Here is a 27,862-nt window from a genome sequence, read left to right as displayed (position 1 = left end):
GGCAACAGCTTTATAAGATGCTTCGTGCGTGGAAGAGCGGCTTATTGTTCAAGCACCATTGACTTCTCGCGACCACCACCGTCACGCATAGTGCGAGGGAAACATAGTCGAGCTTCGGCCAACTGCGCGAAGAGAAAAACGTCGTCGTTATCAAACGACTAGCTCTAGCCGCTTTCAGATAACAATTCCCGCTCCCCCCCGCGAAGCCACCAACTTCGTCTCTATCCCACTCGTTTCACATCTCTTAGCTACTCCGAAGTCATGAAGTTTCCCTTGCAGCCCTCAAGGATGCACTATACGACCCCCCAATGGACCTGTCCAGTCGCCAGGAAGGTCCCAGGCCGTTCCGCTCGAGGCGCGATCGGCCGTGCGACGCCTGTCGAGGACGCAAGATAGCGTGCCGCATCGAGACCTCGCCGCCGTGCGCCTTCTGTGAAAGTCGGGGGAGCAACTGCACGTTCCAGAACGGGCCGAACAACAAGAGACGGCGCGTGTTCTCCCACTCGATGCCGCACCACCACTACCTGCCGCAGCCGGACGGCTTGACGGCGATCCCTCAGACCTGGGAGGACTTCGCCGCGGAAGCATTCGACAGCACCATCTTCGATAGCCTGGATCTCGCCGAAGATGCGAGTCCCACGGCGTTCCAGAATCAACGGTCCCCTCCGCAGCCGCCGACCTCAGACGGACGCCACGCAAGTACGAGCCCACGGCATTTCCCGCCGCAGAGCCTGCGTCCGTCTTCGGGGGATGCCAGGCATCACGACTCAAGTACCCTCCACCGATCCCAGGTCCCGCCAGATACGGGCCACCTGAACCGCCATGTGGTGATGGAGTTGATGAAGGGCCGAGATCAGCTCGAAATATCTCGGACCCGCTTGAGACGTACCCGAGATCACAGCGACGACCCATTCGCGGGGGGAGAGGGTTCCCAGATCTTGATGGTGAGAGAGGATCCGCCGTTTCTGCTCCACGGCAAGTCGTGCATGGAGCGTGCTTCGTGGTCGGATATCGAGGGCCTGCTCTTGAGCAAGCAGCGCGACGAGCTGCTGCGGCTGTATTTTCGTTTCGTCCAGCCCTTGTTCCCCATTCTCCAGCACGGTGACGGAGCCTCCGGCGACGGCACGCAGGGCGATCCTCCTCAAGACACCGCGTCACTGGCTCTCTGCGCCTCGGTGTACGCAACCGCTCTGCCATTTGCCATCCACAATGATTACCTGAGTGCCACACTGACGGACGCAAGCGGGAAGCGCGAGCAGCTGTACTCGATCGCGATTGCGGCCCTGCTGGAGAATGCAAATGCGCCTTCGATCGAAACCCTGCAAGCCTGTCTGCTTCTGTTGCAGAAAGGCCCGACCATCCAGCATCAAGGGTTGACACCGACATATTCCTGGCTCGCGTCGATCGCCGCCACCACTGCCAAGTCTCTCGGCCTCCAATATGACTGCAGCGGATGGAACATCCCCACGGCGGAGAAGCAGCTTCGCACACGACTCTGGTGGGCGACGTTTACCATGGACATGTGGGTGAGTGTGGACTCGCCCGGGGGCCCATCGATTAGGTCCGACGACTACGACGTGCCTCTGCCAAAGGCGGGAGACGGGATGCCCGGCGATTACGAGGCGGTGGTGACAGGATCCGGCCACGAGTTCGACCGCCTTGTCCTCCTGACGCACCTTCTAGCCCAGATCCACGAAACGTACTATACGATCCACGCGGCCAAACAAACGTCCTCGGACCTGTTCAAGTCTCTCGAGTTTGCGCGGCCCCTCCGTTCGGCTCTCGGCGACTGCAGGCAGAGTCTGAAGGCAGCCCTGCCGCTCAACGCGGGCGACGAGCCCGGGATGAGCGCATCCGTGCACCTGGCGGCGTGCGTGGTGTCGATCGTGCTCTTCCGCGCCCTCCTCCGCCCCGTCCAGTGCCGCGGCCCCGGGTCCCCGGTCGAAAGCTACAAGTCGGCCGCGGCGGCCGTCGTGACCGGCTCGGTCAACTGCGCGCGCGAGACGGTCGAGCTGTTGGAGAACATGGTCTCCGTCATCGGCCCGTGGAACGCGTTCTGGCATTCCTGGTCGCAGGGCAACTTTGCCATCGTCAGCACCTTCTTGGTCCAGCTGCTGCTCGTGACCGAGGTCGGCGACGGGACTCGCACCGAGGTCAGCGAGCTGATTTCGCGCTGGAAGCGCGCGATCCGGGTCATGGCCGGGAGCGGCGGATGGGGGAGTTCCCTGATGTGTATGGCGCTCGCCAGACTAGATTCTCTCCTCAACCAGGCTGGTCTGTGACGCAGGGCAGATCGATAGCCACGGCGAATGATGAAGGATGGCAGGTCAATGAATGATATGCATGAGAGTTACTACATCTCCGTTTCCCGCGTCGCTTCTTTCTGACTTTGTGTGCTTCCACCGATACCCATCTCCACATAGAAACTGTAGGGAACTCCTGTGAGGATGGAAGCGGAGCCTGGTTGATGCATGGGGTGGATTTACCCAAGAAAAAAGCCAACAATATTCGAGACGCGCATCTCGCGTAATTACATGATTAATTCTCGCTCACTTTGAGGGAGCGTCTCACAACTCTTAATATCTTTTGTGTTAGATTCAGAGACCCCACGCCGAAACTGTGTTGTGTGGAAAGGCAAGGCAAGACAAGGCTGAGCAAAACCAGGAGAATCCCCCGACGACCCCCCACCCTTGAGAAGCCCACCTCAGCAAAAGAAACAGCTTCGCCCCCTCAGCTTCTCCAGCCGCAGCAGCCCCAGGCTGGCTTCTGAGCGTGGCCACTTGGTAGCGCCACCTGTGGCTGCAGTAAGTAGCCCACATCCCCAATCCCATGCCTTGATGGAAGCCATCCCCTAGTCCATGACCATACCCTCCCCCAACATCAAAAAACCTCTCGCCCAACCTGCTCTGTCTCCACCTCTGCCCTGTCACACGCAGGACACAGGTCTCTGTACCAATCCCCCCACGTGTCGCGTCGCCTCACGCCCGATCCACACAGCCCGATGCCACGGACCGCATCGCTCCCCGACCGGCCGGGCTGGCGGGGGCCTCGTCGGTGCTGCTGGCGCTGGTGCTGGCGCTGGTGCTGGCGCTGGTGCTGGCGCTGGCGCTGCTCTTTGGACTCGTCACATTCGATCTCAAAGTACTGGTCCGTGGCGAAGTGGACGCCGCATGTGCGGCAGTGTTTTCTGGTGGGCGCGGAGATGCACATTTTCCTGCGGTGTCGTCTTGGGGATCGGAAGGGAAGAGTGCTGGAATGTGAGAGGCGCAGAGAGGTTTCGAGGGATTGTGATCGAGGAGGTGGTGAGAGGAGTAGTTGTCTCTGTGAAAGTCGCGGTGTTTGTGCAAGACCGTCGTTGGATTGCTATCGATCCAGTTTCCATGCGCTGGGTTTGTCGGGTTGGGCCATCGACCGGGTCCTGGTTCGTTCACGAGAACGGAGGATGGATTTATATGCCTGTTCCACAGAGGGTGAGTGACGGTGGCGAATGTTCACGCTTCTCACCTGCTGCGGTTGAAGACACGCTCAAGGGCGTGGGCGTGTGATGTCCATCCCCAGTGCTGCGAGTGACAGCGATCACTCGTCGCTTTATTGAGCTAACGTGTCCATGCATTCCTGTTCGTGAGTTCCTCATTCAGAACCAGGATGAAATATAGGCACTCCCGGAAGCCACTGCAATTCCCCCCAAAGAGATATCCGGATGACCTTTCGTCACCCTTTGAGTGGATATACAGAAACCTGTGGCGGACCGGCAGTGGCTGTGTAAGTAACACGAACAACGGAACTATGCTTTGCAGCCAACGAAGTTCTGCACCGCAGACGCAATGTGAAAGAAAAGGTCTCAACAGCAGACTCTGCAGACTGAAATCACCCAGTTGTAGATCATTATTGATATTACCATTTTGCGTCTGGTGAACTGTACATCTTGGGACTGCATAGGCCTGCGACATTATGTATAGGAGCGGTTTCCACCCAAGCCCTCTAGAAGTTCTTGCCGGTGAAGGGACTCTGAACGGAGCCGAATCTGAGAACAATCGTCAGCCAGTGCGCTCATTTGAGATTACCGTCACGACTTACCCTTGAGGACATTCCCTGCCCAGCGCGACGTTGGCGCTTCTCATGTAGCAGATCTTCGCCTCCGCACAGGCGTTGCTGGTGCAGTTGGGGCTCATGATACTCGTCTTCCCCTGGAACGTGTTGTGGATGCTCACCAGCGTATGATTTGCAGCCATGGCCTCGGTCACCTTTTGCCAATATGTTGCGTTGAGAGGCGCATCTTCAGGCCATCCAACTTGATACGTGTCTCTGGTAGAGTATTCAAAACTCCAGACAGGGCCACTTTGAGCAGCGTCGAGAGTCTGAAACGCGCTCACGTTGGCGTAATACGTGTAGGCGTTATAGATGGAGAAATCTCCCGTGTCCACCTCGTACATGCGGTAGCCCGAGTTCAGGTTGGTCAGAGGCGTCACACTCGGCCCGATCCAACCAACGTTGACGGCATGGGCAGCATCTTGAGTAGTGCCGTTGTTGCTGTAGTAGATGAAGAACTGGTCTTCGTGGGTGTGGCCGAAGAAGACACCAGCAATCACGTGCGGGGAGTATCGGTCAACAATCTGGTAGAAAAGGTCTGTCCAGCCGTCAAAAAATCGCACGCCGTGGACACTTCCTCCGCCATGGCAAGGTCTCGCACCGACTTACCTGTTGGATTGGGAAGCGGGTTGGAACCATCCCAGCCCGACAAGACGTGGCCAAGGAGCCAGACTCGTTCCCCTTTGCTCTCGGCCTCTGCCAGCTCCTGCGCCACGAACTTGAAAATTCCACTGTTATCGGGATTTGTGGTGTTGCTGGCCCAGAAGTGAGAACTCTCTTCAGTAAAAGGGGGAAGCTCGGCCTACATATAATTCAAGAGGTTGCTTCGGTACCAGAAGTCCGTGTTGAAAGTAATGATCTTCAACTGTGGGTACTTTGGATGGTTGATACTGTAAGCCCCGTAATGCATGCGGGCCTCGTTTGCGGCCTGGGCACTAATCCAGTTGTTCTGCTGCCAGAGCGAAGCAACGTGGTTCCAGTTCCAAGACCTGCTCTCAAGTCAGAGATATCCAGAAATGGAGCGCTCGACTTACTGTTGCTGGCCTAAATTTCCTGGCATGCTGTGGGGAGAATCAATCCCGTCTGCGTTCCGACCTTCAGCCACGTCTCTCTTTGCAAGGGCTTTGCTAATCCTTACCAGGGTTGCTATCGTGATTCCCAAGCACGGCGAAAATGGGCCCGCTAGGAATGTAAGACTTGATCATGTGATAGATCGAGACCTCGGCGTATTTGGTGTAGTTGTTGGACAGTTCATTCTGGGATTCATGGGAAACCAAATCGCCCGTGTATATACCCCAGGCGAACTGGTCGTTTTCGGTTTGGTTGTTGAACGTCGTGCCGGTCAGAGGCCCAATCGACTCCAAGGCAGACGTCAAGAGGAAGTAAGGGCTGTCACACCTGAACGAGCCGTACAATGGTGAGGGTATCTCTAGTTGACCGGAAGCACTCTTGGGGTTGTTGGAACGGCAGCACAGCCCGCTTGAGCAGTTTGCCTCGGAGCCAACGTCGTATCTTGGATCAATGTGGAAATCACTCATATGGACGACTTTGACTCTGTTCCCACTGGGTTTGGGGACGGTGACATTGTCAGGTTTCGGACCGAAATAGCCCGTCGTATTCGAGGGAAGAGTGAACGGACGAGGGCAGAAATTGCCGCTCAAAAAGTTGCAAAGGTACTGGCCGTCGGACCCGGTCATGTTGCCCAAGGCGAGAACCTGGGTGTAGACCGCCCCAAAGTTTTCGGCATCGTAATTCTCATGACAGCTCGTGTTGGACATGAACCCGCTGCTTATGCACAACTGGACCAGCAAATCTGGGACCATGGATGGGACCCGCTGGGCCACGTACTGTCCAACCTCCAATGCCGAGAGACATTTGGTGCAATTGGTTGCGTTTGTTGCAAGAATGGCGTTGACTTGGCTGATGGCATTGGCCACAATCGCGCTCCCGTTTGTGACCGAAAAGAGGGGAGTTGGATAGAAGACTGGGTCTTCACTCTCCTGTGGGATGTTTGTCTGGTTCGTCAGTTCGAGGGGGAAAGCTGCCTTGTCGTCAGCATCGAAGCGGATCATTCGGAAAGTGGTGTTTTTGGAAGACTCCCATCGCATGAGCTCAAGGGTTTCGAGGGGACTCACTGTAGTTGAGTGCTGGGTCAAAGAGGATCGGTTGGGGCTGAATGGTAGTGTGTCAGCAGAATCTCGACGGACAAGCCTCAGGTTGCAAGACTTGCCTCTTGACTTGGTGAAGGGGGGATATAGTACGAGGGAAACAGGCTGGTTGGGAAGCCAGCAGGGACCGTGTAAGCCAGGAGTTGAGAACTGGAGCTTTGGGCGTATGCGAGGGGACAGGACAGCAAGGGCAGCGCCAATGACAGCCACATGCAGCGGCACACCATGATGGGCAGAGTTGGAAGCAGATATAGATGAAGCGAACGAGGATCTCAACCTACCTGGGATCTCTAGCGAGCAGAGGAGGAGAAGGCTCCTCAAGGATGCTCGGCCCTTTTATTCCTGCATCGACAACCTGAGCATCAGCAGCCAGAGGACAAGCTCGAAGCTGTCCCGAGCTTCTTGCAGGTCGATGGAGGATGTGGTTTTCTGGAGACCAATGGCGTTGACGGGCGCAGGCAGAAGCTGGTGAAGCTGCGAAGACGTTGCGAAGCTGCTGGTTCCTTGCCACCAGCCGCCAAGGTCTCACCAATTGTAGAGCCGCTGACGCTGCACGTGTCGGTTTAGCATGTCGCTCGTCAACTTCATCCACCGGCTGACGGCCGCCAAAGGAAACTTGTTGCTGTAGCCGAGCCAAACACCAGAGTTGGGCCTGCAGATGAACCTGCCGATCCCGGTCCGTTGGGTAGTTGTGAGGGACTCGTGGGCAGCGAGGCACGGGGGATGATAGCTAGAGGTAACGTCACTAAACAGACACACTCCACCAAAACCCGAGATCGAGATAGCGAAGAACACTGGACAACCTAGTTAGAGCACCAGTATGGGCAGCTCAGGTACACGTCCCAGAGTATTGGGCCAAACTAAACCCCCTCTCGCCTCTAGATACCAAGCTTGTCCACTGTTCGAGCCACAATCTCTTCGTACTGCTGCATCCCTCTGTCTAGCTTTCGAAACCCAGTCTTCCGCACGTGGTACACGACCCCTGGTGTCCCTGCATCCGAATCCGACTCGCCGCTGCTTTCGTCGTCCTCTTCTGTCCTGGCTGGCTTCTCTCGATCCACAACACATCGCATAAAATGCCGGTCGTGGGTGATGACGAGAAGAGCACCCTGCCACTGTCTGAGGGCCTCGATCAGCGCGTCGATCGTGTCCGCGTCCAGATGCGTGGTTACCTCATCTAGGATGAGTAGATGAGGAGAATTGAAAAACACCTCTGCCAGTGCCACTCGGACTCGTTGCCCGCCAGAGAGAGCTGCCAAAGGAATGTCCGTCACAGTGTTCCCGCGGAGACCTAGCTTGGCCAGTGTGCCCCGAGCTGCCTGCTCGTCTCCAGTCCAGTTCGGGAGCCTCATCAAGTGAGACAGAGCTGTCCTTTGTGGATCCTGTCTTCCCACTCTTTCCAGATCTTCGACGGCGTGCTGAGAATAGCAGCCGAATTTGGCCTTCGAATGTACTAGGATTGAGCCTTTCGTTGGTCTCGGGTCTCCTCCAGTGGCTGCTCCCATCAAGAGCTTGACCAGCGTGGATTTTCCGCTTCCGTTCAGACCTGCCAGTCCCACGCGTTCACCAGGGTGCATGACCAAGTCAATATCTTTCAAAGTCCAGATACCTGACTTCGGATAGGTGAACGACACCTTGTCGAAGCTAAAGAGAGGCCCAGAATGACGCAAGGGTTCTGGCTGCTCCGGCAATGTTATAGTCACGGGCGGATCAAATTCGGGAATGTCGATGCCATCGCGCACTGAATTGTGCCACCCCGCAAGGTCTCGATTGAGCTTGAATCTACCACCACGTTGGCCAACCTCGAGCCCAGTGCGCTCCTCCAGTTTCTTTCTTCGCGACGCCGCTTGTTTCAACTTCTTGTCATCCCCGGTCCGTTTGGCAGCTTTGACGTTCTTGGCTATGGTCTCTTTCATGTGTTCGGTCTGCTTCTCTTGTGCTTCGGCCATTTTGGTCATGCGTCGAATTTGTCGCCGCTTTTCGCTTTCATATTCTGTCAAGTTGCCCTTGAAAACCTCGAGCGTTTTGGCAGGAGCAAGTCGGACAAGAAGTACCTCGTTAGCGATAGCATCAGCAAAGTCGCGGTCGTGTGTAACAACGATCACCGTGGTCCCAGCTAGCGACTTTGTGATATATCTTTCCAGCCAAACAATGGCCGGCAGGTCCAGGAAATTCGTGGGTTCGTCAAGCATCAGTATATCGGTCCTCTGAATCAAAGCACATGCGAGGTCACAGCGTGTTTGCCATCCTCCAGACAGTGATTTGACCGGCTTTTCAATTTGTTCCTCGGAGAAACGCAGGCCGAGGAGTATTGTTCGAGCTCGAGCCTCAGTGCTGCCCGCGTCCATCGCCTCTAGTGCCGAACGTGTCGCTTCCAGCATATCAAGGCCGATTCGGGTAGCATCTTGTTCATATTCGGCGCTCTCTCCTTCGTCGTAGCTTGTTCATCGTCAGCGGGGAACCCTGCATTGAATGCGTGGGAAATATCACCGTTTCTGTGCCTCCTCCACTTCCTTCTCCCTTTCTATGAGCATCTGTCGTGCCTTGAGTCCTCGGGCACCACTTCGTCGGGCCGCTACTAGTCGAGCTTCGGCCAACTCCTGCTTGGCTTGCTCAAGTTGGAGCGAGCGCACGGTGGTCACAATTTTGCTGGAATGGGCCTTGTCTTCTAGTGCTGCGGCAAGACCTAGATTGTTGTTAGAAAGATGGCTTCACATCCGTGGGAGACGACATGCGATTAGCGTCCTTGAGAGCCTGCTCTCTGCGCCGGTCACTTCTTGTGACGTGTTCAAGTACCGTGGTGGTATCGCTCTCACTCTCGCTCCCGTCAGACTCCGTCACTGCATCGGAGCTGACGCGCGTCTGGCCGAGTAAGAGCAGACGCAGGTTGCGAGGAACACCGGGCACTCGTCTTTCTGCCAATGCTCGCAGCAACGAGCTTTTCCCAGTTCCGTTCCGCCCCGCAAGGACGTAGTGCACCCCTTCCACGATTCGAAGATGTGCATGGTCCAACAACTCTCGTCCCCCAACAGTTAGCGTCAGGTCTTTGACGTCGATATCCTTTGAAGTGGGTGCATCTAGAGCATCTACATGGAAGCGGCTTTGCTGGCTGGTGACGACTATAGTTCCATCCTGTAACGAGGGCGCTGGTGTGCTTGACTTTGATGGTTTGGGCATAGTAATGAAACAGCAAGAAGAGAGTGCTTTGACGGGATGGGAATCAGATTGAGAGCAGAATGCACCTTTTTATCGTCGGGTTGGGTCAGTCGCGTCTTCATATGATCTTTTCCTCCATCTTTCCCTTGGATGCTATTTTATCCGAGGCGGGATGGATTTAGCTTCTGTGGCTGCATCGGTAGAAAGAAACTGGGGTCGAGACCGCGGGCGCAGCTCCAATTTGTCGAACGCGAGACGTCAAATATTCGACTGGCATGAGTCACTGATCACCGAGGAGCTCGTGTTGCGCATTTGAACGAGCTCATTCGCGTCCTTGACGTTGGAGGTGGTCCTCGGCCGCTCCCTGCGAGGTGTTTAGGTTGGGGTGATTGAAGACATGAGTCACGCAAGTAGAGAGCCTGCAGCCCGCCTTGTGAACTCCGAAACGCTGTTCTATGGAGGGACAAGGGGAGTAAATTGTGCGAGCTCAGTGTCAATCCCATCGGAGTTCGAGAGAGATTTGTGACTGTCATTTGAAAGAAAATGCCCTTTGTGTGCGAACCCGTGACCCCCCGAATCCGCCAATCAGGCCAAGGACACGCCGCAGCTGCGCAGACTCTTCCAACTCCAATGCGAAGGTGAACGAACCCTCTTAACTCTAGCAACCCAGTTCTCGGTGACCGTTGGATCTTGCGCGCATAAAGTCTTCTAAACTGCGCACCTAGACTCGACGGTTGATCCAAACCTTCTTCAGCGATGGCGCAGTTTCGCGCAAAGAAACTCGACCTAGGTTGCTTCATCAACTCCAAGATCATCCGCGACCACACAAAGCGCAAGACCTTTGAGCAATTTGAACCGCAGAGGTACCCATCTCCTCACCCACCCTTTAGTCATTTCTACCTCCAGGCAATCCACAATCCCGTTTCATCTAACAAGCAACCGAGTATTCTAGGCAAGCACTCCGCTACCTCGTTCGGAACACATCACTCCCAGACTGGGTGCGAACAAAGGCGCAATTCGAGCTGAGACACATGCACTGCTACACCAGGCCGACACAGATAAAGAACAGGTGTATAATGGGAGGTGTGGCCCGGAGTGTGCTGAGGAAGTTCAGGATGGGCAGGGTAAGTCCCCGAAATGTCTCCCGAGGCCAAGTCGGAGGTGGGAAGACTTGCCCCTTGGGCATATAAGATAAAATGGCGGGCTGGAAAGGACATAGACATCAGGGCTAACTATTCCATGTTCCCGCAGTTCCAATTCCGCATGAATGCGCTCGAAGGGACCATACCGGGCGTCAAGAAGGCCAGTTGGTGAGCTAGCTGTACAAATATTTTGCAGGCATTTGGATCCGGGGCATTTCATGGCATGTGACGGCGTTCTCTCTGCGCTACATACTTTAGAATAAGAGGAGTGTGAGTAAGAAGGACCATATACCAGCTGGAGTGAAGGTTGAGGTTCAAGTTCTTCAAACGGAACTATTCGAGCTCTTGAAAAGGAATGTACCTAGGTCTTCTCTGTTGGTACAGCACGATCCGGGTTTGCGATGAAGCTGACGTCGCTGAACAATCCCCTAGAGCAATAAAATAGAGCGGGCCTTCAGGTCCCTTCGATCCCACTAACGGCGCCGTTCAGCTCTGCTGATTTTGTGCCGTCCTGATAATTCGCAAGTCCAGTTGTAATGGTGACCTTCGTAACGCGGAAAAATAGCTTCATGATGAGAGTCCGCCATCCCCCCATCGTTGAATCTCCGCGCATTCCAGATCCATCAAAAAGCCCGAAAGAATGAAAGGAGAGCTGAGTCAAGCAATGCATCTAGCCTCCAAGGCTGTGGCCACATGACAGCTTCATCAGTTGCCACCCAGTACCTAGTGGAAGCGAAGCTTTGGGTATTCCTCATCGATGGTCGGGTCCAACTTCAATCTTTCCACAACAGTAACAATATCCTCGTCTCTCTGGCGTCGAGGGGATACTCCAGACCCTGAAGAAGCCAGGGTGGCAGCCTTAAAAGCATCGAGATTTTCTGTCTTCCGCTGGCCACCGTCTGGAGTGTATGGCTGTCCTGAGTTGCCAGACGTAGCCGAAGGGTCGTCATTCGCAGCCAGGCCTTGATTACAACTGTCGTTCCGCACCGATTTGTGCCATCTTTCTGCTTCTTCATCTTTCTTCTGCTCCTTATCGTGATTCAATCGTGCCTTGATCAGCATTGCTACCAGCGCTTCCAGTGTATATCGTGCGTCATTCCCGCCGTTGTGAGGGAAGTAGCATGGAAGGCCTAAGTCTCCCAAAACCGAAGCAAGGTTACGGTTCTGGGTCTCTTCCTTCAGTATCCGATACAATGGTGCCGTGTCAAGTGCATCGATGATGGAGGCCAATGTTTGGGAACAGTCTTCTCCATTGGCCATAATATCCATGGCGGCAATGGGATAGGTGGCTCGAGAGGGTGTGAAGATTTTGGATCCGAGATCTTTTAAGTACGCGAGCTCATTCGCAATATCGTGCCCGACCAGAATAATTTTACGCTCCTTTGGTCCACGCTGCAGAGCTTCTGGGCCTGGCCCTTTTGTTTTGGCAAGTGTGACAGCATGTTTGATGGCTTCCTGATCACCAATACCATACAATACGCTGGTAACAGCTGCTCTGTTCGCAGCCTCTTGTTCAGCGTTAGTCGGGCCCGTGCTGACCCCTCCAAAATCGCTAGAAGTTGTTTCGCAGACGTCGTTCTCTTTTACGGGGTTTGCTGGCTCGACGCTCCAGGGATCTACCAGGCTAGGGTGTTTGTAATCCACAGAGAAAGGCCACTCAAAGCAGCTGTCCACTTTGGTTCCGGAATCTTTGAGGTCGACCCATTCTGACTTGCCAAATTGGAATGAAGTCGGATCTCCAATGCAGAAATCTTTGTTGACTAGATGCTCTCTCCCACTGATTCTGAAGTGTCGAGAACGGATTTGGTCCGTCCAATTCTTACCGTTTGGACCTGGAGGCATGTTGACAAGGTCGAGTGTGTCCAGAGTGCTGATACCAATCTCTGTGATCAGGTTGTGTGCTCTTTCATATGCCTCGATATCAACCGCAATGATAACTGTTTCTGCTTCAAAAGGGTATGGAGCTGGAGCACTGAGGTCGAGCGGATCCAAAATAAAATGGGCGCTCTTCAGCTGTTGCAGGCGGAATTGCTCCTGTGCATCCCATGGCAAGCTTGGGTCTGGGTATTGAATCTGGCCAGTCTTCTGACGCAAGCCCATGTAGCGCTGAGCTCTTCTCAACTGCACATACCAATCTCTTATTGCAATCAAACGGTCATCTGCTCCCTTCTTTTTGCCTCGTCCGCCTTTGCTCTTGCCCACCGCCACGATGGCAGATTGGCACTTGTGCTTGAAGTCTTCAAAGAGCTGTTTGGTTTCATTTGAGGCATCATCTGGGCATTCACCGTGGTCAGGGGGAACGCCAGGAACGTTGTTCTGTATCTCTTGGGCTTCTTCCTTGGAGCATGACACGCCCAAACATTGAGGTTTGGGGGTCCCGTCCTCGTAAAATGTGAGAGTAAACGGGAATGGTGGTACTGACACCGGGATTTTGAAGGCCTGGCCAATTTCCGTAATGAGTTCCTGAACCTGTGCATGTGGAACGAGGATGATCGGTTTCGCGCTCAAGCTTAGTGGAGGATGCAGGTAGTGGCTAGCTCAAGCGTTAGCAACAAACCCGCGATCAATGTGTTTTGTTTTTACCAGGGAATTGGCGGGATCGCCAACAGGTCAAAACTTACATATCCCAGGTCCGGTTGTAGAATTTATTGCCCGCAAAAAAGTGGCGCGAGACGCGATCATTGACATCGTTCATGTATTTGTATGGGAATTTTGCAGCAAGGATGAATTGACAGAAATGTCCTGCGACCGGATTCCCTCTCTTGTCTTTTTTCGGAAGCTCATCGTTGTCAGAGCCAGAATATTCCATCACGGGCCTCGAAGATATGCGCTTGGAGACCTTCCCCTTCGCGAAGTACCGAAGAGGCTCATTGGAGTCGAGAACAGCATCCTTGGAACTTTCACTTCCATTGGGTGCACGTCTGGCGCTTGGTTTTGGCTGTGATTTCTTCGGAGCGGATTTCATGGAAGGCTTCTGCTTGAAGGCGGAGACATAATCGTCGTCGTCGTCGGAGCTGGTAAGAATGAGGATATCTCTTTGCGGTTGTTGTTTTTTTGCCGCATTGGCCTCTCTTGGATATTGAACAGTTGCAGGGACCTTCCCATACTGTTGGTCTCTCGCTTCTCTTAGTTCGAGCTCTTTTTCGGAGAAGTGAGGTTGACCAAGAGTTGGAGCAGGTGGAAGCGCTTGGTTGGAGAACAATTTGTTCAATCGATCTTGAGGGGTAGTGCTGGCCATCTTGCCTCAACCTCTCTTGCAGTTCAATGGTGCGTAATGTTCAAACACAAGGAACTGCAGAGATAAAGCGGTGTCCTAGTAGTGTGGATGGGGGAAAGAGTGGTGGACAGAGTTGGATTAGCAGTAAGGAGTGGTGTTGGCTTCTGTGGTTCTAGCCTTTATTCTGTAGCATGAAGCATGGCACAGGAAGAAGGCATGCAAGCAGACAGATAGATGGCAACTTTACGAAAACGCAAGAAGATAGAGAAGTTGAAGTGAGGACTGAGAGACATCAAACCATGAAAGACTCGTGACAGTCTGTCTTGAAACCTTGTGAAAGACGGAAGGGGTTCATTTCAGCTTTGTTGCGCTTCGCAGGCTTGTTATCCCCGCTGCTTTTCTACTGTCGTTCGATTCCTGAAGTAAAGGGAAGAATTAAGTGAAGATGTGCTTGGTGCCGTTCCGATTGACAACGAGGCTGAACTGCATTCTCAAGGCGGAGGTCGGGACTGTTTCCATTCTGGCTATCCACGTGACTCTATCAAAATATTGCCGCCTTTCACCGCCTTCGCCGCGATGGCGATACAACTTGACATACGCGTTCGACTGCGGCAAGTCTTTGGTGGGATGTACACCTGCACCAACGACACAGGAAAGAAGCCGCCCGTATCTCTCACGGTTTCACCGCAAAAACGAATCATTCTCCGAGACATGAATTGACGTTGCGACTCCTACCTTGGACCTTCAGCAAAGAACCTGCCGATCTACTCTGTACCCATCGTTATCGCTTCTGGTCCTGATTGTCCCTCCGATGCGCCGGCTACAATAGCAGTTCACCTGGCCTCGATGCCGACGATGGCAGAGATCGCTAGCGACCGCGCTGTCGACCCTGACGCGCAGGCTGCCGTGACGGATTTCCTCGACTATACTGAATATCTCCCTTCCGATCTCATTCGCTCTCTGACCCTCATCCGCGGCCTCGATGACACTTATCTAAACAATTCTCTAGTGCTCCATAACCTCACCAAGCTCTATGGCTCTCTCCCAAACCTTGCGCCTCCCTCCCGCCCGAATGCCCAAGAACTCCGCGGTCAAATATCCACGAGTCTGGATCAAGCCCTGAACGCTCGGGAATCTGCGTATGCAGAAGCCTGTCGTATGTTCGACGTCGTGGATCGACATCAGAACAGATTGAAAAGCATCATCGCCAAATTGAATGCCATACCAAAGCCTCCATCGCGGGATCCAACTCCTCAGCCAACACCCTCCACGCAGGTCAAGCGGTCTCGGAGCGGAAGAAAGATTGATGCTGGTGCGTCGACGAGACTGACCCTACACCCCCCTCGTGGCAATGCCGTCGCCTCTGCAATCCTCAAAAGACCCCGTGGCCGCCGTGTCACTGTCCCCGGAGATGTCATGCCACCGTTCGATCCCGACTCCCCCATCGCAAGTACTGAAGTCTCGGATTGGGAATCTCCACCACCTTCACCTCCACGCCCAGTTCTCAAGCTCAAACAACCTAAGCCATCGGCACCACCAAAGAACTCGAAACAAAGACCTCCGCCACTTGACGAAAAGACTCGTGAATCTCGAGAAGCAACTGAGCCTTACCACAAGCCAACCCCTCCGCCTGAAGATGCTGAGATCGGAAGCAAGTGGAGACCGTGGACGCACCTGACTGAGTTCGAGATGTACAAGCTTCGGAAGAAGATGAAGAAAAACCATGCTTGGGAGCCTAGCGATGTTATGATCAGACGCGAATTGGCAGACCGTGGCAGAGGTTGGGACAATTACTACCGGGCAAAGGCAGAAGCCCAGGCGAATGGGACCAGGTTCATCGACATCGATAGCATCGAAAAATTGACCCCGAAAGCTGAGAGGCCTGACAAGCCGGAAAATCTTGATCAAGTTGAAAGCGTGGAAAAGCCAGACACGTCGGAGACAGTGGGAAAGGTTGAGGAGGTGGACGTCCCAGCGCCAGCGCCAGCGCCAGAGCCCGAGGCTCTGGAGAAGTCTGAAGAGTCTGCCGCTGCCGCTACCGTTGCCACCACCGCTGCCACCACCGCTGCCGCCAGTGGGACGCCTGCCCCAAAAAGCAAATCATCAAAGAAAAATGAAAAGAAAGAGAAGAAGCCTGATCCTGCGCGGTCGCAAGCAGCACTCGCAGCCCAAGAGGCTGAACTTGCCGCCCGAAGACTAGGAGATATTGGCTCCAAGTTTCGCACTCTGTTCACAACTCCATTCACCTCAGCCCTTGCGTCGCTAAGCCGAAGTGCCAGTACCCCGATCGCTAACCGGCCAACTACGACAGGGAAAAAGGGTACAGAAAAGACGTCCAAGAAGCGAAAAGCAGAGGACACGCCAACCTCATCGGTCTCCCCGTCAGCAGAGCCAGAAGCGGCAAGGAAAAAGCAAAAGATTGCGCCTAAGCCGTCGCCTCTTGCGGCCAGTCCCATCCCAGTCGCAGCTCCTACATCCCCTGCCGCTACGAGCAGCGAACCTCCTCCTTCCATCAGTACAGGATCCATCAAAATTCCACTGAAACTCAATGTGGCTGCTGCGGTTGCAGCTCCAACCCCGGGAGTAGCTTCTGCGAGTGCAAGCAAGACACCAACCCCTGCACCGACGACCCGTGCTGCCAGTGTCCAGCGCAGCTCAGTCGCACCAAAACCAGAGGGTACGCCGCCAGCATCAACAGCAACATCCTCTCGACCTCCCTCACGACGCTCCGGCGCCGCTTCTGTGGAGCCTCAGTTGTCTGCTGCAAGATCTAGCCGACGGGCATCCATGACACCTTCTCTCGCAGGAGGGCAGAAGACACCCGCCGAAAAAGAAGCACAAGGACCGAGTCCGAAAGCGATCGCCACAGTTCCCACAGCAGCGAGCCACCGTAGCAAAAGAGACGCGCCGGGGATGGTGACGCAGTCGAGTCAAGATGGAGGCGCTGCTGTCAGCGTGAGCAAGCGCAAGACCAAGCCGGCCAAGAAGACGTCGTCCACAGCGCAGATACCCCAGATCAGGATCGACGTTGATGGAAGGCAAGAAATTGTGGATCCAGACGAGGAGCGATATTGTCTCTGTGGCGATGTCAGTTGGGGGGAGATGATATGCTGTGAGATGGACGAGAAGGCATGTTTAATTCCTTGCCCCAACAAATCCTGCGCTCCCTTTTTGCGCTGTTTGATTTCCCATCTTTGAGGGCCTAGCTGACTTGTGCTGTCTGTCTAGTGTGACTACGGTCAATGGTTCCACATGGAATGTGTATCTCTGGTGGAATTGCCTCCCCGTACCGTGAAATGGTACTGTCCTGGTGACAGGAAGAAATATCACAAGGGCGAAACGACTAACGGGCTTGTGGGAAGGGGGATCAAGTGAATATCGCCTGGAGGTGGGATGAACGAAGTCTTGAGAGATGAATACGCAAGCACCATGAGAGGCATCATGTTACTATTCAAGCACTCTCCGGAGCTACCGCTGTCTGTATTGGCAACGAGACTTGCTGGCTGCAAAGACACCATCACTTGTGGTAGCTATTAGCTGGCCACAACATCCGGGTGTGAGATTCTGCACGATCGGCATGTTCATAGTGGTGATAGGTCCATTACCAACACCGACGCCAACATCAACTCTATTCATGCATATCATCCCGTGACTGTATAGTAAGAGCAGGTGTTCGCATTTCAGTAGTGCCTTGCTCCCCAATCGAAGGGGGCGAAGTCATTGCATCAAGACACCTATGGAGGTATGGAGATGGGGTCTTCTACGTGATCTTGGGACAAGTGACGGTGATGTCTCGTTCACCAGTGCCATCATATCAAGATCATGCTCTTCCTCATTCTACGTGAGCAGAAGAGCAAGCTCATAGTGGAAAGGAAGGGTTTGCTGGGGCTTCGCGCTTCCATCGGGGACGTGTGGGAAGATTCCACCCATGCACCAGTTGAGGTCCTGGGCTCTAGACGTAGGAACAGTCTTTTCCTCCTCGCTCCTCTTTTTGAACGTTCAGTGTGTCGTGAGAAGATCGGGGTAGTGGTTATCATCGACGACGAAGGCCCCTGAGTTGGCGTGGAACCTCTGTGTTTGTTTCCCGTGTCCTGAAGCAACAGACGTTCGGGCTGAGCATATCTTGGTGGGAGATATCGTCGGTCGAGTTGGTATTGAGCAGTCAGATAGGGCTCAATCGGTGAAAACCTCTGGTCAATAGCCCGCCTCTCAGTCCGCGATCGGGTCCGTTCGTGGATCACCTTGCCGGCGTAACGTCGATGGATAGACGTCGATGAGGCAAATTCTATGCAAGCAGTCGGTGCAGTTGCACTTTCGATTTAAGCTAGTCAGCTTTGTCTCGGGTAAGGCAAGAAAGAGCAGGACTGCAAAATCTGTTGAGTGCCATTCCCAACGAACCTCATCCAGAAGTGTCAAAAGTCACCAGTGAGTACTTTGGCCGCAGATTTAATGCTGTCAGGCACCCAGCGGGTACATTGGGCATTCCAAATTACCTTCATCGTAACCAATGACTAGATGGTTACTCAACAGACAGAGCGAATGGAGACGTTGTGTGCTTTCCGAAACCGGCACTAGACAGATCAGACGAATGATCGAAACCGAATATTGATGCTGTTTCACAATGCCTCCACTGTGCAGGCGTGGACCATTGCGACCCGGCGGCTTGGTCAAGACCCGGTCATGTGAAGCCTTCTCGGAAGCTTGGGAAGGCGTCTTAGCCTGACCCTTCTGATGGAGAGGATGGTAAAGGAGCTGGTCTCCAGGTAGTCGTCCTTGCGACGATGTCTCGGCACGACAAGTTGATAACTACTGGACCCTTCAAACTGATCATGGAACGCCAATCGACAATCAACAGGAAGGTGGGATCATTGCGGACCCGCGGCAAGTGGGCGCTGGAGGCACAAGTACAGGGCTTCAGGGACTATACCCAATGCGCAAGGCTGACAAGATAATTTCCGAGACCAAGATGGTGGAATTGGAGGGAGCCGAGCTAGGACGACACATGGGCGACGACGGTCGACCTAAGATGACTTCCCCGAGGCTTGCCAAGGGAGAAGTTCATTGACAATCCCTCCCTCCAGCCTATTTTCCGGTTTGGGTTCCGCTGGGATGGTCTACTTCTTTTAGCCCTTTTCCAAGTCGAATGCGATCTCAATTTCAAGGGGGCCACCATTTTAATGCCGAGGTCATTGTGTATGCGAGTTGCGGTCGTGAATGTCCGCCTTTGTCGGGTGAAGATCACTGTAATTCTCTCAGCCGAAAAGAAAGCACGGCGTCTTATCTGGGTGCTGGCATGCAATAATTCAACTCCCTCATACCTTTGGAGAATAATTTTGCGTAGGCACGGAGGAGCTCTGCATGTGGCGTAATTTGACTTTAACGGCGGCCCGACCACACCAGCCGGCAACTTCCCACCGCCACATGGTTGACTGGGTCTGTCGAAAGGGATGGGGCTATCTTTCTGCTCCCAGCACATGAAGCCAATCGGGGTGGAATGCAAACGCTGCGAGCCATGCTCTAGGTGTGATGGCTTGAGGTTGCGGAGGTGAAGGACAGATAATAGGATGCGAAACGTGTCACAGAAGGTCTTGTCGACGAATCGTGCGACACATCCTCGGATTATTGAGCTGTGGCCCTTTGGTATTATTGTTACTATTGTTGCCTCGACGTTTTAGATCGACGGCCGGAGAGGTGTTTCGACTCGATCCATCCGAGGTACCCCGAGTGTTGTCGACGCAGCTTTGCCGCCGAACGGCAGATGTTCGTAGTTTGCGTGGCTAATCAGCAACACCGCCGGAGCAGCAATATTTTGTCTCCTGCGCTTTCGAACAGCAGTCTGTTGCTCGAGAGACCGGATTGCGATGTTCTCCATCTCGCAGCCTTTCGAGTTTCAGCCATGAAGCGGTGAACTCGACTTGTCATTTTGCGTCCGGGTCTAGCGGGCGGAAGCAATCCACCAAAATCTGCCGTGTTTCTAGCTGCATTCTAGCTGCATGAGAAAGCCCACAGGGTGTCAATCAGGCTGAAGCAACGAGCACAACGCTTGCCGGAGAAAGGGAAAATGATTAACAGTAACCGTGCCATTTGTGCGGGCCCCTTCTTAAATTTGTGGGATGCTGGGATGGAGGTCGCTACGGCGGGCCGCCAGGTCCGAGTGCATCGCTGGATATGTGGAGGGTGGCTATACGAAGGTGACCAGCAAGAAGGTACTCCGTACGGAGTCTTGTAGCCGCTGACTCGACGCAAATCAGCCAGTGCAGTGGGTGCGGAGCACCTGTACTCCGTACATACCTGTAGCACTGTCCCCACGATGAGATGCAATCGTATCATCGCAGTTCCGAAAAGCTATTGTTCTGGGAGCGATCTTACTGGTACATCTGGAAAACTCTGTTGTTCGATGGAGGCTGCGGGCGTGACAAGAGGGCGTCAATATGTCAGATGCCAATGACCCATCAGAAAGGGAAAGCAACACACCAGATCCAGTAGGAGGTTCGGGAGAGGGACAATTTGGACAGATTGGGAGAAAAGGTTGGAGGGGTGTGTGTGTGTGTGTGTGTGTGTGTCTGTGTGCGCGTGAGTGGATTGCAGTGGTGGGTATGGAGGGCGAGGTGAAAGTGAAAGGAGGCATCAACTCTGATCGACGCTTCTGCAGGTACCGGGTGTACGCCGGCGCACTATGGCACGGCAGCGTGGGGCCAGTGGGAGTTGCCAAGGGCGCAGGTGGGCATGATTCTCGAACTGAGGGTGCCGGGCGACTGGCACCCGCCAATGCAAGCCATGGGGAGCCATCGATACACTAAAGGCGCCCTGGCGGTTCCCCTGGTGCCCTAGCACCACCGGGGCCGACGCGATATCTTAGGTATCGATTAAGCAGGGGCCCTTGCCCCTGCGCGTCCTGACCATAATTTTTTTTTTGTTTTGCTTTCCCTTTCCCATTGCGCTCCTACTGGGTACTTGTCGAGTGATTTCGTTTTGCTGAGGGTTGCTTTTCCGTTTCCAATCTCTCCCTATGTGATCGAGCTGAAGGGTCATGTCATACCTGCCTCCAAACTGGCCCAGCTCTTGCCTGGCTAAAGTCAATGAGTCAATCCCTGCCACTGGCTCACATTTCTTCTCGTGTTGGCAAATCAATCGACCAAGCCCCAGCGGTGTGGGCTCATTGCGCATCCGGGCAGTCAATCATTCTCCAGTTGTTTCTAGCCTCCTCGTTTAGTTGTTTGGCATGCTTCCATCACGCTTGCTTCTGATCCACGCGCTTTGCCCTTGCCTTAGAATTTAGGCCATTGTTTAGTTGCAGGCATCCTCCGATCCCCCGTCTCCTCGCCTCCTCGCGTCAAAGTCTCTTTGCTGTCGGCGGCTCAGCTTCCATAACAGGTCCATGTCACTGTCACTGGCCTGTCACTCAAGTTCTCTCCTTGGCTACGGCAGCATGTACGGGTTCTCGGACGAGTTTGCTCCCTAGATACAATTCTCTCAAGTCTAGGCCACCCCTTGCTGGACAGTCACTCCTGTCAACAGGTCCTTGTTTGCTGGTCCATCGTCCAATGCCAACTACGGATCCCCACTTCGGAAGACAACTGGATGCGTCATGACGAGTAGATGCTCCCGTCCACGGGGAACAAAACAAAAAAGAATAAATAAAAAAGTCAAAACTGGTGTGCTGGGAGTTGGGCCGGCTGCACCGTGCGCAGTACACTACGATCGGGGACCAAGGGCAGGCCAGTGCATGCGATGCATCGTTGTTTTAGAATGGCGATTCATGGCAGTGGAAACGTCGAGGCAATCAAGCCATCGCAACAATCATTTGTCCCGAATCCTGCCTCCTCGTTGACTCGAGCTTTTAGTGTCAATGCGTACCCAGCTACGGATGGCGCATCCTCGACTCCCGTCTGCCTGGTGTCTGGTACTTTGGGTCTCGCTGAGATAACGACAATTCCCCCTACAGAAAGACTAGGCCCGCTCCAGCTCCTCAGACTCGGTCAGCTTGCGACTCGAGAAATGGAAACACCCCCCCCCCTCCCCTGGTGCTGCTGCTGGAACCCTTCCAAGGTTGGGAAGCACCTCAAGGGCTCCCGCGGCAGACTAGGCCCCTAGGCTTCGGCGTAGGCCCCACCACCCGTCCATCCAGCCTGGAGCCCTTGGAGCACCTTGAAGCCTTGTGGCTCCCCGGGTCCCAAGAAGAAAAGCCTCTTGCAAACAAACCCTGCGTATCCGAAGTGCTTAGTTCTCCAACTAACGTAGCATCCGTTGAGTATCCATCCGACCAGATGGGGGTGGATAAGGGGTAGCTGCAGCTTGTCTCCCTGTCCCGTCCTTTCTGCTATAACTATCACATTTCCTTGTCCGGGCTACAAATGTTACACGTCTTTCGCTTTCTCATCTGTTCTCGACGTTCTTTGCCTTGTTCATAGTCTTGCATTGCCTTTCGCTTGTCATCAACGCAAATCGTGGCCCTGGCCCTGTACCGAATTGCCTCCTAGATTTGACATTCGACACATCACAACGCCCGCACCCCCTAAATCAGACACCAACCTGGCCGTGTACCAAATCTATCTGCCCGCAATCAATTCCTACCCGAGACTCGACGACGTGGAATCAGCTACCTGTCTGATCGAACCTGATCTCAGATCTGTCGCTCAATCTAAACAAGACATTTGCGCTGGGCTGGAACTTTCTCTTTGACAGCGCGCACAAAACTCAAATTCTCGGCGCATCTCCTTTCCTCATCTCGCATTCCTCCCTTGGCTCGACCGAAAAAAGCCCCCTGACAGAAAGATCGTTTACATACGGCCACCTTCCCCAGGCCAGCAGTCAGCGAGCCAATTCTGTATCACATCCTTGTCCCGGGGGCACCTCACTGGACAGGTGCAAGATAGTCTACGGACTTCGCATATTACTCTGTGAGTCAGCCAAAAAGAATCCCGTGCTGCCTGGCTATATAAGCCTGCGTCCGGCGCCTACCCCCTGAACTTTCCCTCGACCCTTCCATCCGCCAACATTTCAGCTAACGCCCACGCAGCGCACACAGACACAATGACTTCCTCATCAACGTCAGCATCTTCAACTCCTTGTGACATGGGCCGTGGTGGATACGACACAACAGGAGTGCCCAAACCTAAGCCTCCTCAAAAATAAGACCTGACGAACCCACAACACCCCGTCAGATCACCTCAACTTTGCCCCAGGGGCTTCGGGCAGCATATGCCAAAACATATTCAATTCTTTTGCCGGTCGACGCAGACACTCGGTCTTCACGCGTGAGCCGCCACCACGACGGCTGGTCACGCTTCGAGCCTCGCATTACGACGCCGATCCCCTTTTCCGGAACTCCGACCGGGCAACTTGTTTCTGAACACTTTTAATCCCCCATGTGCTTTTGGACCAATCGACTACCCTGTACAAGTACTGTCTCAAAGATTTGAGCGTTCTCGGCGACACGTTTTTACCCCTGCATGTACGGCGCTAGGAACATTGTTTGCGTCTTTCGGGGACTCGACCAGCACGACCATTTCCTGTACAACCAATATTTGATGTATCAAAAAAGTGCTTTTCTCTCGGCGTTGGAACTATAGACGGAGGCTGGAATACGGAGGCGGATGGCCAAGGATGAGGAGCATTGCGGCATAGATTATATGACTCAGGTCACTATTTTGGGAGTTTCGTTATGGGTCTGGAGGGAGAGGGTATGCTTCTGTTGGATCGGCCATACCCAATTGCAATAGGTGTCTGCCTGGATACCACGATGTGGTTAGCAAGATGAGATGCCTGTTCAAATGACACAACAGGCTTCGTTGAAGGTCCCTGTGGAGTCATCAATCAGAGATCATAGTCGATGAACGGCTTCCTTTTTCTTCTGACATTCAATGGAATTGAATAATGTTGTCAACATCGGTCGAAAGAGATCTGTTCCTCGTAACTTGCTTGGTGTCCTGGGTTGCTGCCCATATAGGCTGGCTGTGATTCATTTGATGGCTTGTCGCACGAGGCTTCGACCCTCAGGGGTTGCCCCAAGGTTGCTCTTTTGGGGAAGTTAGTGCGCAGGCAGATAAGAAAATCGATTTGAGGCAAAATATGCAATTGCTCCAGGTGCGCAGGTGGCGTGCCGTAGATCTACGGTGGGGCGTACCCTCAGAAACCGTCACAGTCACCTGGAACTCGGCATCATCTGCGTCGTCACTGTACAATACTGCGATCAATCCACTTCCTAATCATCACCCTCATTCCACACCCTCCCTCATCCTTGACAGCTTTTGCTCCCTCAGTACTTTCCCGCTCCTCCTCTCACGACGGCCCTGTACCCTAGAGAAATTCGAGGATACCTGGGGCTTTTTCTAAGTCCGGAGCGACTCCACTCCACCGCCCATCTCAATACCAAACTTGAGCTTCCCCTACCGACAGTCTGCTGACTGCACGCCCAATTCCTGGGAAAGAATTTCGACGTCTCCAGGCCCAATCTGCAATTGAAAGAGCTCGGAAGAATTAGCATGGCCGACTCATCTTCAGCTCCCAAGCCCTCGAGCAGCGTCAAGCTTGTGCTGTTAGGAGAGGCCGCCGTTGGAAAGGTGGGTTGCGCATGACCCATTCTCGTCACTTCCCTGGCTTTCGATAGTTCCCTGCCATGTCACATCGAAGACAGCTCTGGACGCTACGGCTGTGGTCGTACAGTTGAGATCACGATACCTTATCCCCACGTCAATTGAAAAGAGATGCCTTCAAACAGAGCGGAGGGAGGAGATCATGAGAGTTCTATGGAGAGGTTACAAGAATGGGGATCGTCGCTGACAGCCTGAATAGTCATCTCTAGTCCTGCGCTTCGTCAACAATGATTTCCAAGAGAACAAGGAACCCACCATTGGCGGTATGTCTAGGTCCTTGTCAGTGTCGCAGTTTCCGCGCAACTGCGGGCCATTTTCTTTTTACTTCGGAACCGCTTCCCTCTCTCCCTTACCCAATACGACCTCTTTTGAGAGCATCAAGCTGACGTTTTCTAGCCGCGTTCCTTACCCAAAAGATCTCCCTTCCCAATCGGATCATCAAGTTCGAAATATGGGACACCGCAGGCCAAGAACGCTTCGCCTCCCTCGCCCCCATGTACTACCGCAATGCCCAAGCCGCGCTCGTTGTGTATGACCTGACGAAACCAACATCCCTCGTGAAGGCCAAGCACTGGGTTGCGGAGCTGCAGAGACAAGCTTCGCCAGGGATTGTTATCGCCCTGGTCGGCAACAAACTAGACTTGTGCGCTGAATCATCCGGCGAGGGTGCCGATGAATCTCAAGAGTCGTCCTCCACGGCAGGTGAGGATGAGGGCGAGACGAATAACGCCGAACAGGCCGAATCTGAGCCTACAGAAAGCGGAGATGCGAGGAAAATTTCTACACGAGAAGCCAAATCATACGCCGAGGAGGAAAGTCTGCTATTCTTCGAGACATCGGCAAAGACAGGAACGAACGTAGCGGAGGTCTTTTCTGCGATTGCGAATGCCATCCCCGAGACATCGTTGAAGGGCGCTCGAGGAGCTGCTGGTGGAGGAACACAGGCAGCATTGTCGGGCGCGGCCCAACGAGCGGAGGAAGCGAGGGTGAATTTGGCAGACAGGGGAAAGCAGCAGAAGGACAATTGCGCTTGTTGATTGGACTGGTCAAGAGAGTTAAGAGTGTGTGCCGGAGGGGATCCTAGGATCAATCACTTGAGAAATAACGGTGTGCTTGGTTCTGAGGATAAGTTTGGTTAGTCACCCTGGCTGAGGGTGAGCATGGACCCGGGATTGAAAAGGTGGTGAGCAGAAGAGGACAGGCGAGTGCCAGACCTGCTCAAAGTTGTCGTGCTCGCTTTGTGCAAAGGAATAAAGGAACGTGGGCATGCGAATTGGGTTGCTGATTGGAACAGCATCAGATCCTGCGGCGTCTGGTAGCGAAGAGCGAAATGTTGATCTGCGATTGCGTTTGTACAAGACTTTGAACGAAACTCACAAAAAGACCTAATCCTCGTGCAATCAAGCATCAAGTATCGTTACAAGCTATGGCATCCTTTCAAAATCCCTCTTTTTTTCATGCTCGAGTCGTGGGAATTCGTCTCTACGCTCTGTGTCCTGTCGATATCTCTAGTCTCGGCCTCACACACAGTTGAGATACATTGGGGTTTCATTCTGTTCGACCTCTCATGAGTCTAGCTTACGTTCTTGTCTAATCATCAGCCGGACATGTACTCCGCAGTCTCCGTTCGCCGGAGTTCTCGTTTCAGCGATGGCAGCATTGACAAGGTCTTCTGTGGTTGTCTTTCCTGTTTCCTGTAGGATCCACATTTGCAAGGAACCAGACTATTGGTATCATCCGCTGAGAAAGGATCTGTGATCATCACATTTGACTCCAAATGTCCGTTTCCCAAATGAGTTTCCAAAGCCCTGTTCCTCGTAACTTTGCGCCGACTTCCCCCACTGATATAGGCCATCTCTTTCGAGTAGTGGTTGCCAATGTAGTCCCTCTAGGTTGGCGTGCGCTATGGAATTCCGGAACTTCAGATACTTGTTCTCCACAGTAAGCAAACAACACTCAGGGGGTCGGAGGACTTGTAGAAGTTCGGATTGAGTGCATACTGCCAGACTGCACCATCTCAACTCTCCCGGGAGGAAGTTGAGTCCCCGCGTCGGAACGCGAAAGTGGAGAAAGCGACTGGCTTTGAATCTGTGTCACGATGACATCACGGCGTCGGGGCTTCTGGTAGAGAGGAGCTTCTTCTGCGCCAGCTTGCCGTCGTCTGCAGCGATTCGAAGATCTGCGTCTACGTCCCATCATCATTTGTGCAGCTTGATCTCCGGGTTAAGATGGCTGAACGAGTGAAGCAAGTGGCCGCCGAAGAGGCCGAGCACGTTCGCAAGATAGCTCACGAGGCTGTGAAGTCGCGGGCCTACCTCTATCCCTTCAAGGCAAGGCTCTTCCAGCAAGGGCAAGGTCTCCTTTCTGACTTTGGACAGGGTATTTTCTACTTCGTCTCCCATAAAGACCTGTGGAAGCCATTGACCTCCAAATTGGGTCCGACGATCACGCTGAGCGTTGGAGTGACCACGTTCATGTTCCTCGTGGCGTACGTGCCTCAAGCAGCCGTCATGGCCTTCACTTCTGGGCCTGTCGCAGCCATCTTAGCCGCCCTGCTTACCCTCAGCGAGAGCTCAACTCTCATCAATCTCCTCTCAAGAACTTTTTTGATTGAAGAGGCATTGGTCGATACCTTTGACGGTACCCTTCTTTCCCGAGATTGCACCAATCTGGTTGAGGAGGGCAGGCAAATAAAAGCTGGAGGAGATAACATTGCCAGACTGGGAAAGCTGCTGAAGCGGCCATTCGCAAAATTCACCCCCAACGCCATCATCCGCTATCTCATCTACCTGCCACTCAACTTCATTCCCGTGGTCGGCACAGTTATTTTTATCGCCCTCCAAGGCAAACGAGCAGGTCCAGCCGCCCATACCAGGTACTTTCAGCTCAAGGAATGGAACAAGAGGCAGCGGGAGCTGCATGTTGCGGAACATCGCGGAGGATATACCGCGTTTGGAGTGGCGGCCTTTCTGCTAGAGATGATACCATTTGCAAATCTTGTTTTCGCTTTCACAAATACTGTGGGAGCAGCCCTGTGGGCTGCAGACATTGAGAAGAATGCCACAACAGCGCCAAAGGTCCGTGACCTGGCTGGCAAGGCAGAGTGATGACGACTCCAGGAACCATAAGCCTCAGACCGGTTATCGAGACGCCATTGAGCAGTGCTACACAAGCATTGGGCTTATCCAGGGACCTGTTGCGGAGCGGCCGGTGATGGAGGTAAGCAGAGGGCAGCAAGGCTGGAACACCAGAGACCATTTCTGGAACGCTTGTGAGGCGGTGGCAAGTCCAGTGACAGTTGAAACGACTTCTATTTCCATGGACTAGGCGGCGTGTGCAACCATGGATCTGTCTCTGTCCATCCTCGGCAGCGGACGGAGGGTCATATGGAGCGAAGCATGCAAACATAAGCCTGGATGGAGAATGCGTCTAGTCCGATCGGAATAGACACATTCACACGATAATATGGAGGTAGAAGACGCTGCATGGAGGCCA

General features: G+C 53.8%; 8 protein-coding genes across 10 annotated transcripts; 5 read left to right on the top strand and 3 right to left on the bottom strand.

Annotated features, from left to right (window-relative positions):
- Nucleotides 1-308: 308 nt before the first annotated feature.
- On the top strand, nucleotides 309-2,282 carry PV07_09917 (uncharacterized protein; the record flags this gene model as incomplete). Its single annotated transcript, XM_016397214.1, has 1 exon — nucleotides 309-2,282. One exon carries the CDS (start codon nucleotides 309-311, stop codon nucleotides 2,280-2,282), a length of 1,974 nt encoding a protein of 657 aa, XP_016244405.1.
- Nucleotides 2,283-3,870: 1,588 nt separating this feature from the next.
- Nucleotides 3,871-6,910, bottom strand: PV07_09916 (the record flags this gene model as incomplete). Of its 2 annotated transcripts, none has more annotated exons than XM_016397213.1 (8): nucleotides 3,871-4,024; nucleotides 4,078-4,627; nucleotides 4,699-4,844; nucleotides 4,896-5,078; nucleotides 5,124-5,172; nucleotides 5,228-6,130; nucleotides 6,225-6,261; nucleotides 6,539-6,910. In XM_016397213.1, 6 exons carry the CDS (start codon nucleotides 5,910-5,912, stop codon nucleotides 3,982-3,984), a joined length of 1,656 nt encoding a protein of 551 aa, XP_016244404.1. In that variant the 3' UTR covers nucleotides 3,871-3,981. The 2 variants fall into 2 exon arrangements, with proteins under 2 accessions (XP_016244404.1, XP_016244403.1); XM_016397212.1 differs by lacking the exon at nucleotides 6,539-6,910 and adding an exon at nucleotides 6,320-6,485.
- Nucleotides 6,911-6,915: 5 nt separating this feature from the next.
- Nucleotides 6,916-9,875, bottom strand: PV07_09915. Of its 2 annotated transcripts, XM_016397210.1 has the most exons (3): nucleotides 8,993-9,875; nucleotides 8,748-8,943; nucleotides 6,916-8,696 (listed from the first exon to the last, which is right to left on the bottom strand). In XM_016397210.1, the coding sequence occupies exons 1-3, from the start codon at nucleotides 9,432-9,434 to the stop codon at nucleotides 7,136-7,138; spliced, it is 2,199 nt and encodes a 732-aa protein (XP_016244401.1). In that variant the 5' UTR covers nucleotides 9,435-9,875; the 3' UTR covers nucleotides 6,916-7,135. The 2 variants fall into 2 exon arrangements, with proteins under 2 accessions (XP_016244401.1, XP_016244402.1); XM_016397211.1 differs by having other exon boundaries at nucleotides 8,748-9,875.
- Nucleotides 9,876-9,976: 101 nt separating this feature from the next.
- On the top strand, nucleotides 9,977-11,045 carry PV07_09914 (uncharacterized protein). Its single transcript, XM_016397209.1, has 3 exons — nucleotides 9,977-10,276; nucleotides 10,366-10,537; nucleotides 10,665-11,045. Exons 1-3 carry the CDS (start codon nucleotides 10,170-10,172, stop codon nucleotides 10,725-10,727), a joined length of 342 nt encoding a protein of 113 aa, XP_016244400.1. The 5' UTR covers nucleotides 9,977-10,169; the 3' UTR covers nucleotides 10,728-11,045.
- PV07_09913 (uncharacterized protein) lies at nucleotides 10,917-14,178 on the bottom strand. Its single transcript, XM_016397208.1, has 2 exons — nucleotides 13,177-14,178; nucleotides 10,917-13,088 (listed from the first exon to the last, which is right to left on the bottom strand). The coding sequence occupies exons 1-2, from the start codon at nucleotides 13,791-13,793 to the stop codon at nucleotides 11,279-11,281; spliced, it is 2,427 nt and encodes an 808-aa protein (XP_016244399.1). The 5' UTR covers nucleotides 13,794-14,178; the 3' UTR covers nucleotides 10,917-11,278.
- A 227-nt stretch (nucleotides 14,179-14,405) lies between these two features.
- Nucleotides 14,406-17,528, top strand: PV07_09912 (uncharacterized protein). Its single transcript, XM_016397207.1, has 2 exons — nucleotides 14,406-16,901; nucleotides 17,001-17,528. The coding sequence occupies exons 1-2, from the start codon at nucleotides 14,619-14,621 to the stop codon at nucleotides 17,145-17,147; spliced, it is 2,430 nt and encodes an 809-aa protein (XP_016244398.1). The 5' UTR covers nucleotides 14,406-14,618; the 3' UTR covers nucleotides 17,148-17,528.
- A 6,437-nt stretch (nucleotides 17,529-23,965) lies between these two features.
- PV07_09911 (uncharacterized protein) lies at nucleotides 23,966-25,814 on the top strand. Its single transcript, XM_016397206.1, has 3 exons — nucleotides 23,966-24,334; nucleotides 24,567-24,630; nucleotides 24,764-25,814. Exons 1-3 carry the CDS (start codon nucleotides 24,257-24,259, stop codon nucleotides 25,402-25,404), a joined length of 783 nt encoding a protein of 260 aa, XP_016244397.1. The 5' UTR covers nucleotides 23,966-24,256; the 3' UTR covers nucleotides 25,405-25,814.
- Nucleotides 25,815-26,528: 714 nt separating this feature from the next.
- PV07_09910 (uncharacterized protein) lies at nucleotides 26,529-27,748 on the top strand. The gene is made up of 2 exons (XM_016397205.1): nucleotides 26,529-26,697; nucleotides 26,746-27,748. Exons 1-2 carry the CDS (start codon nucleotides 26,596-26,598, stop codon nucleotides 27,472-27,474), a joined length of 831 nt encoding a protein of 276 aa, XP_016244396.1. The 5' UTR covers nucleotides 26,529-26,595; the 3' UTR covers nucleotides 27,475-27,748.
- The last annotated feature ends 114 nt before the right edge of the window (nucleotides 27,749-27,862 follow it).

Source organism: Cladophialophora immunda (assembly GCF_000835495.1).
Source record: "Cladophialophora immunda strain CBS 83496 unplaced genomic scaffold supercont1.6, whole genome shotgun sequence".
Lineage (NCBI taxonomy): Eukaryota > Fungi > Ascomycota > Eurotiomycetes > Chaetothyriales > Herpotrichiellaceae > Cladophialophora > Cladophialophora immunda.
Note: the sequence above shows the minus strand (reverse complement) of the source record. Positions and strands in the feature narration are given on the sequence as shown.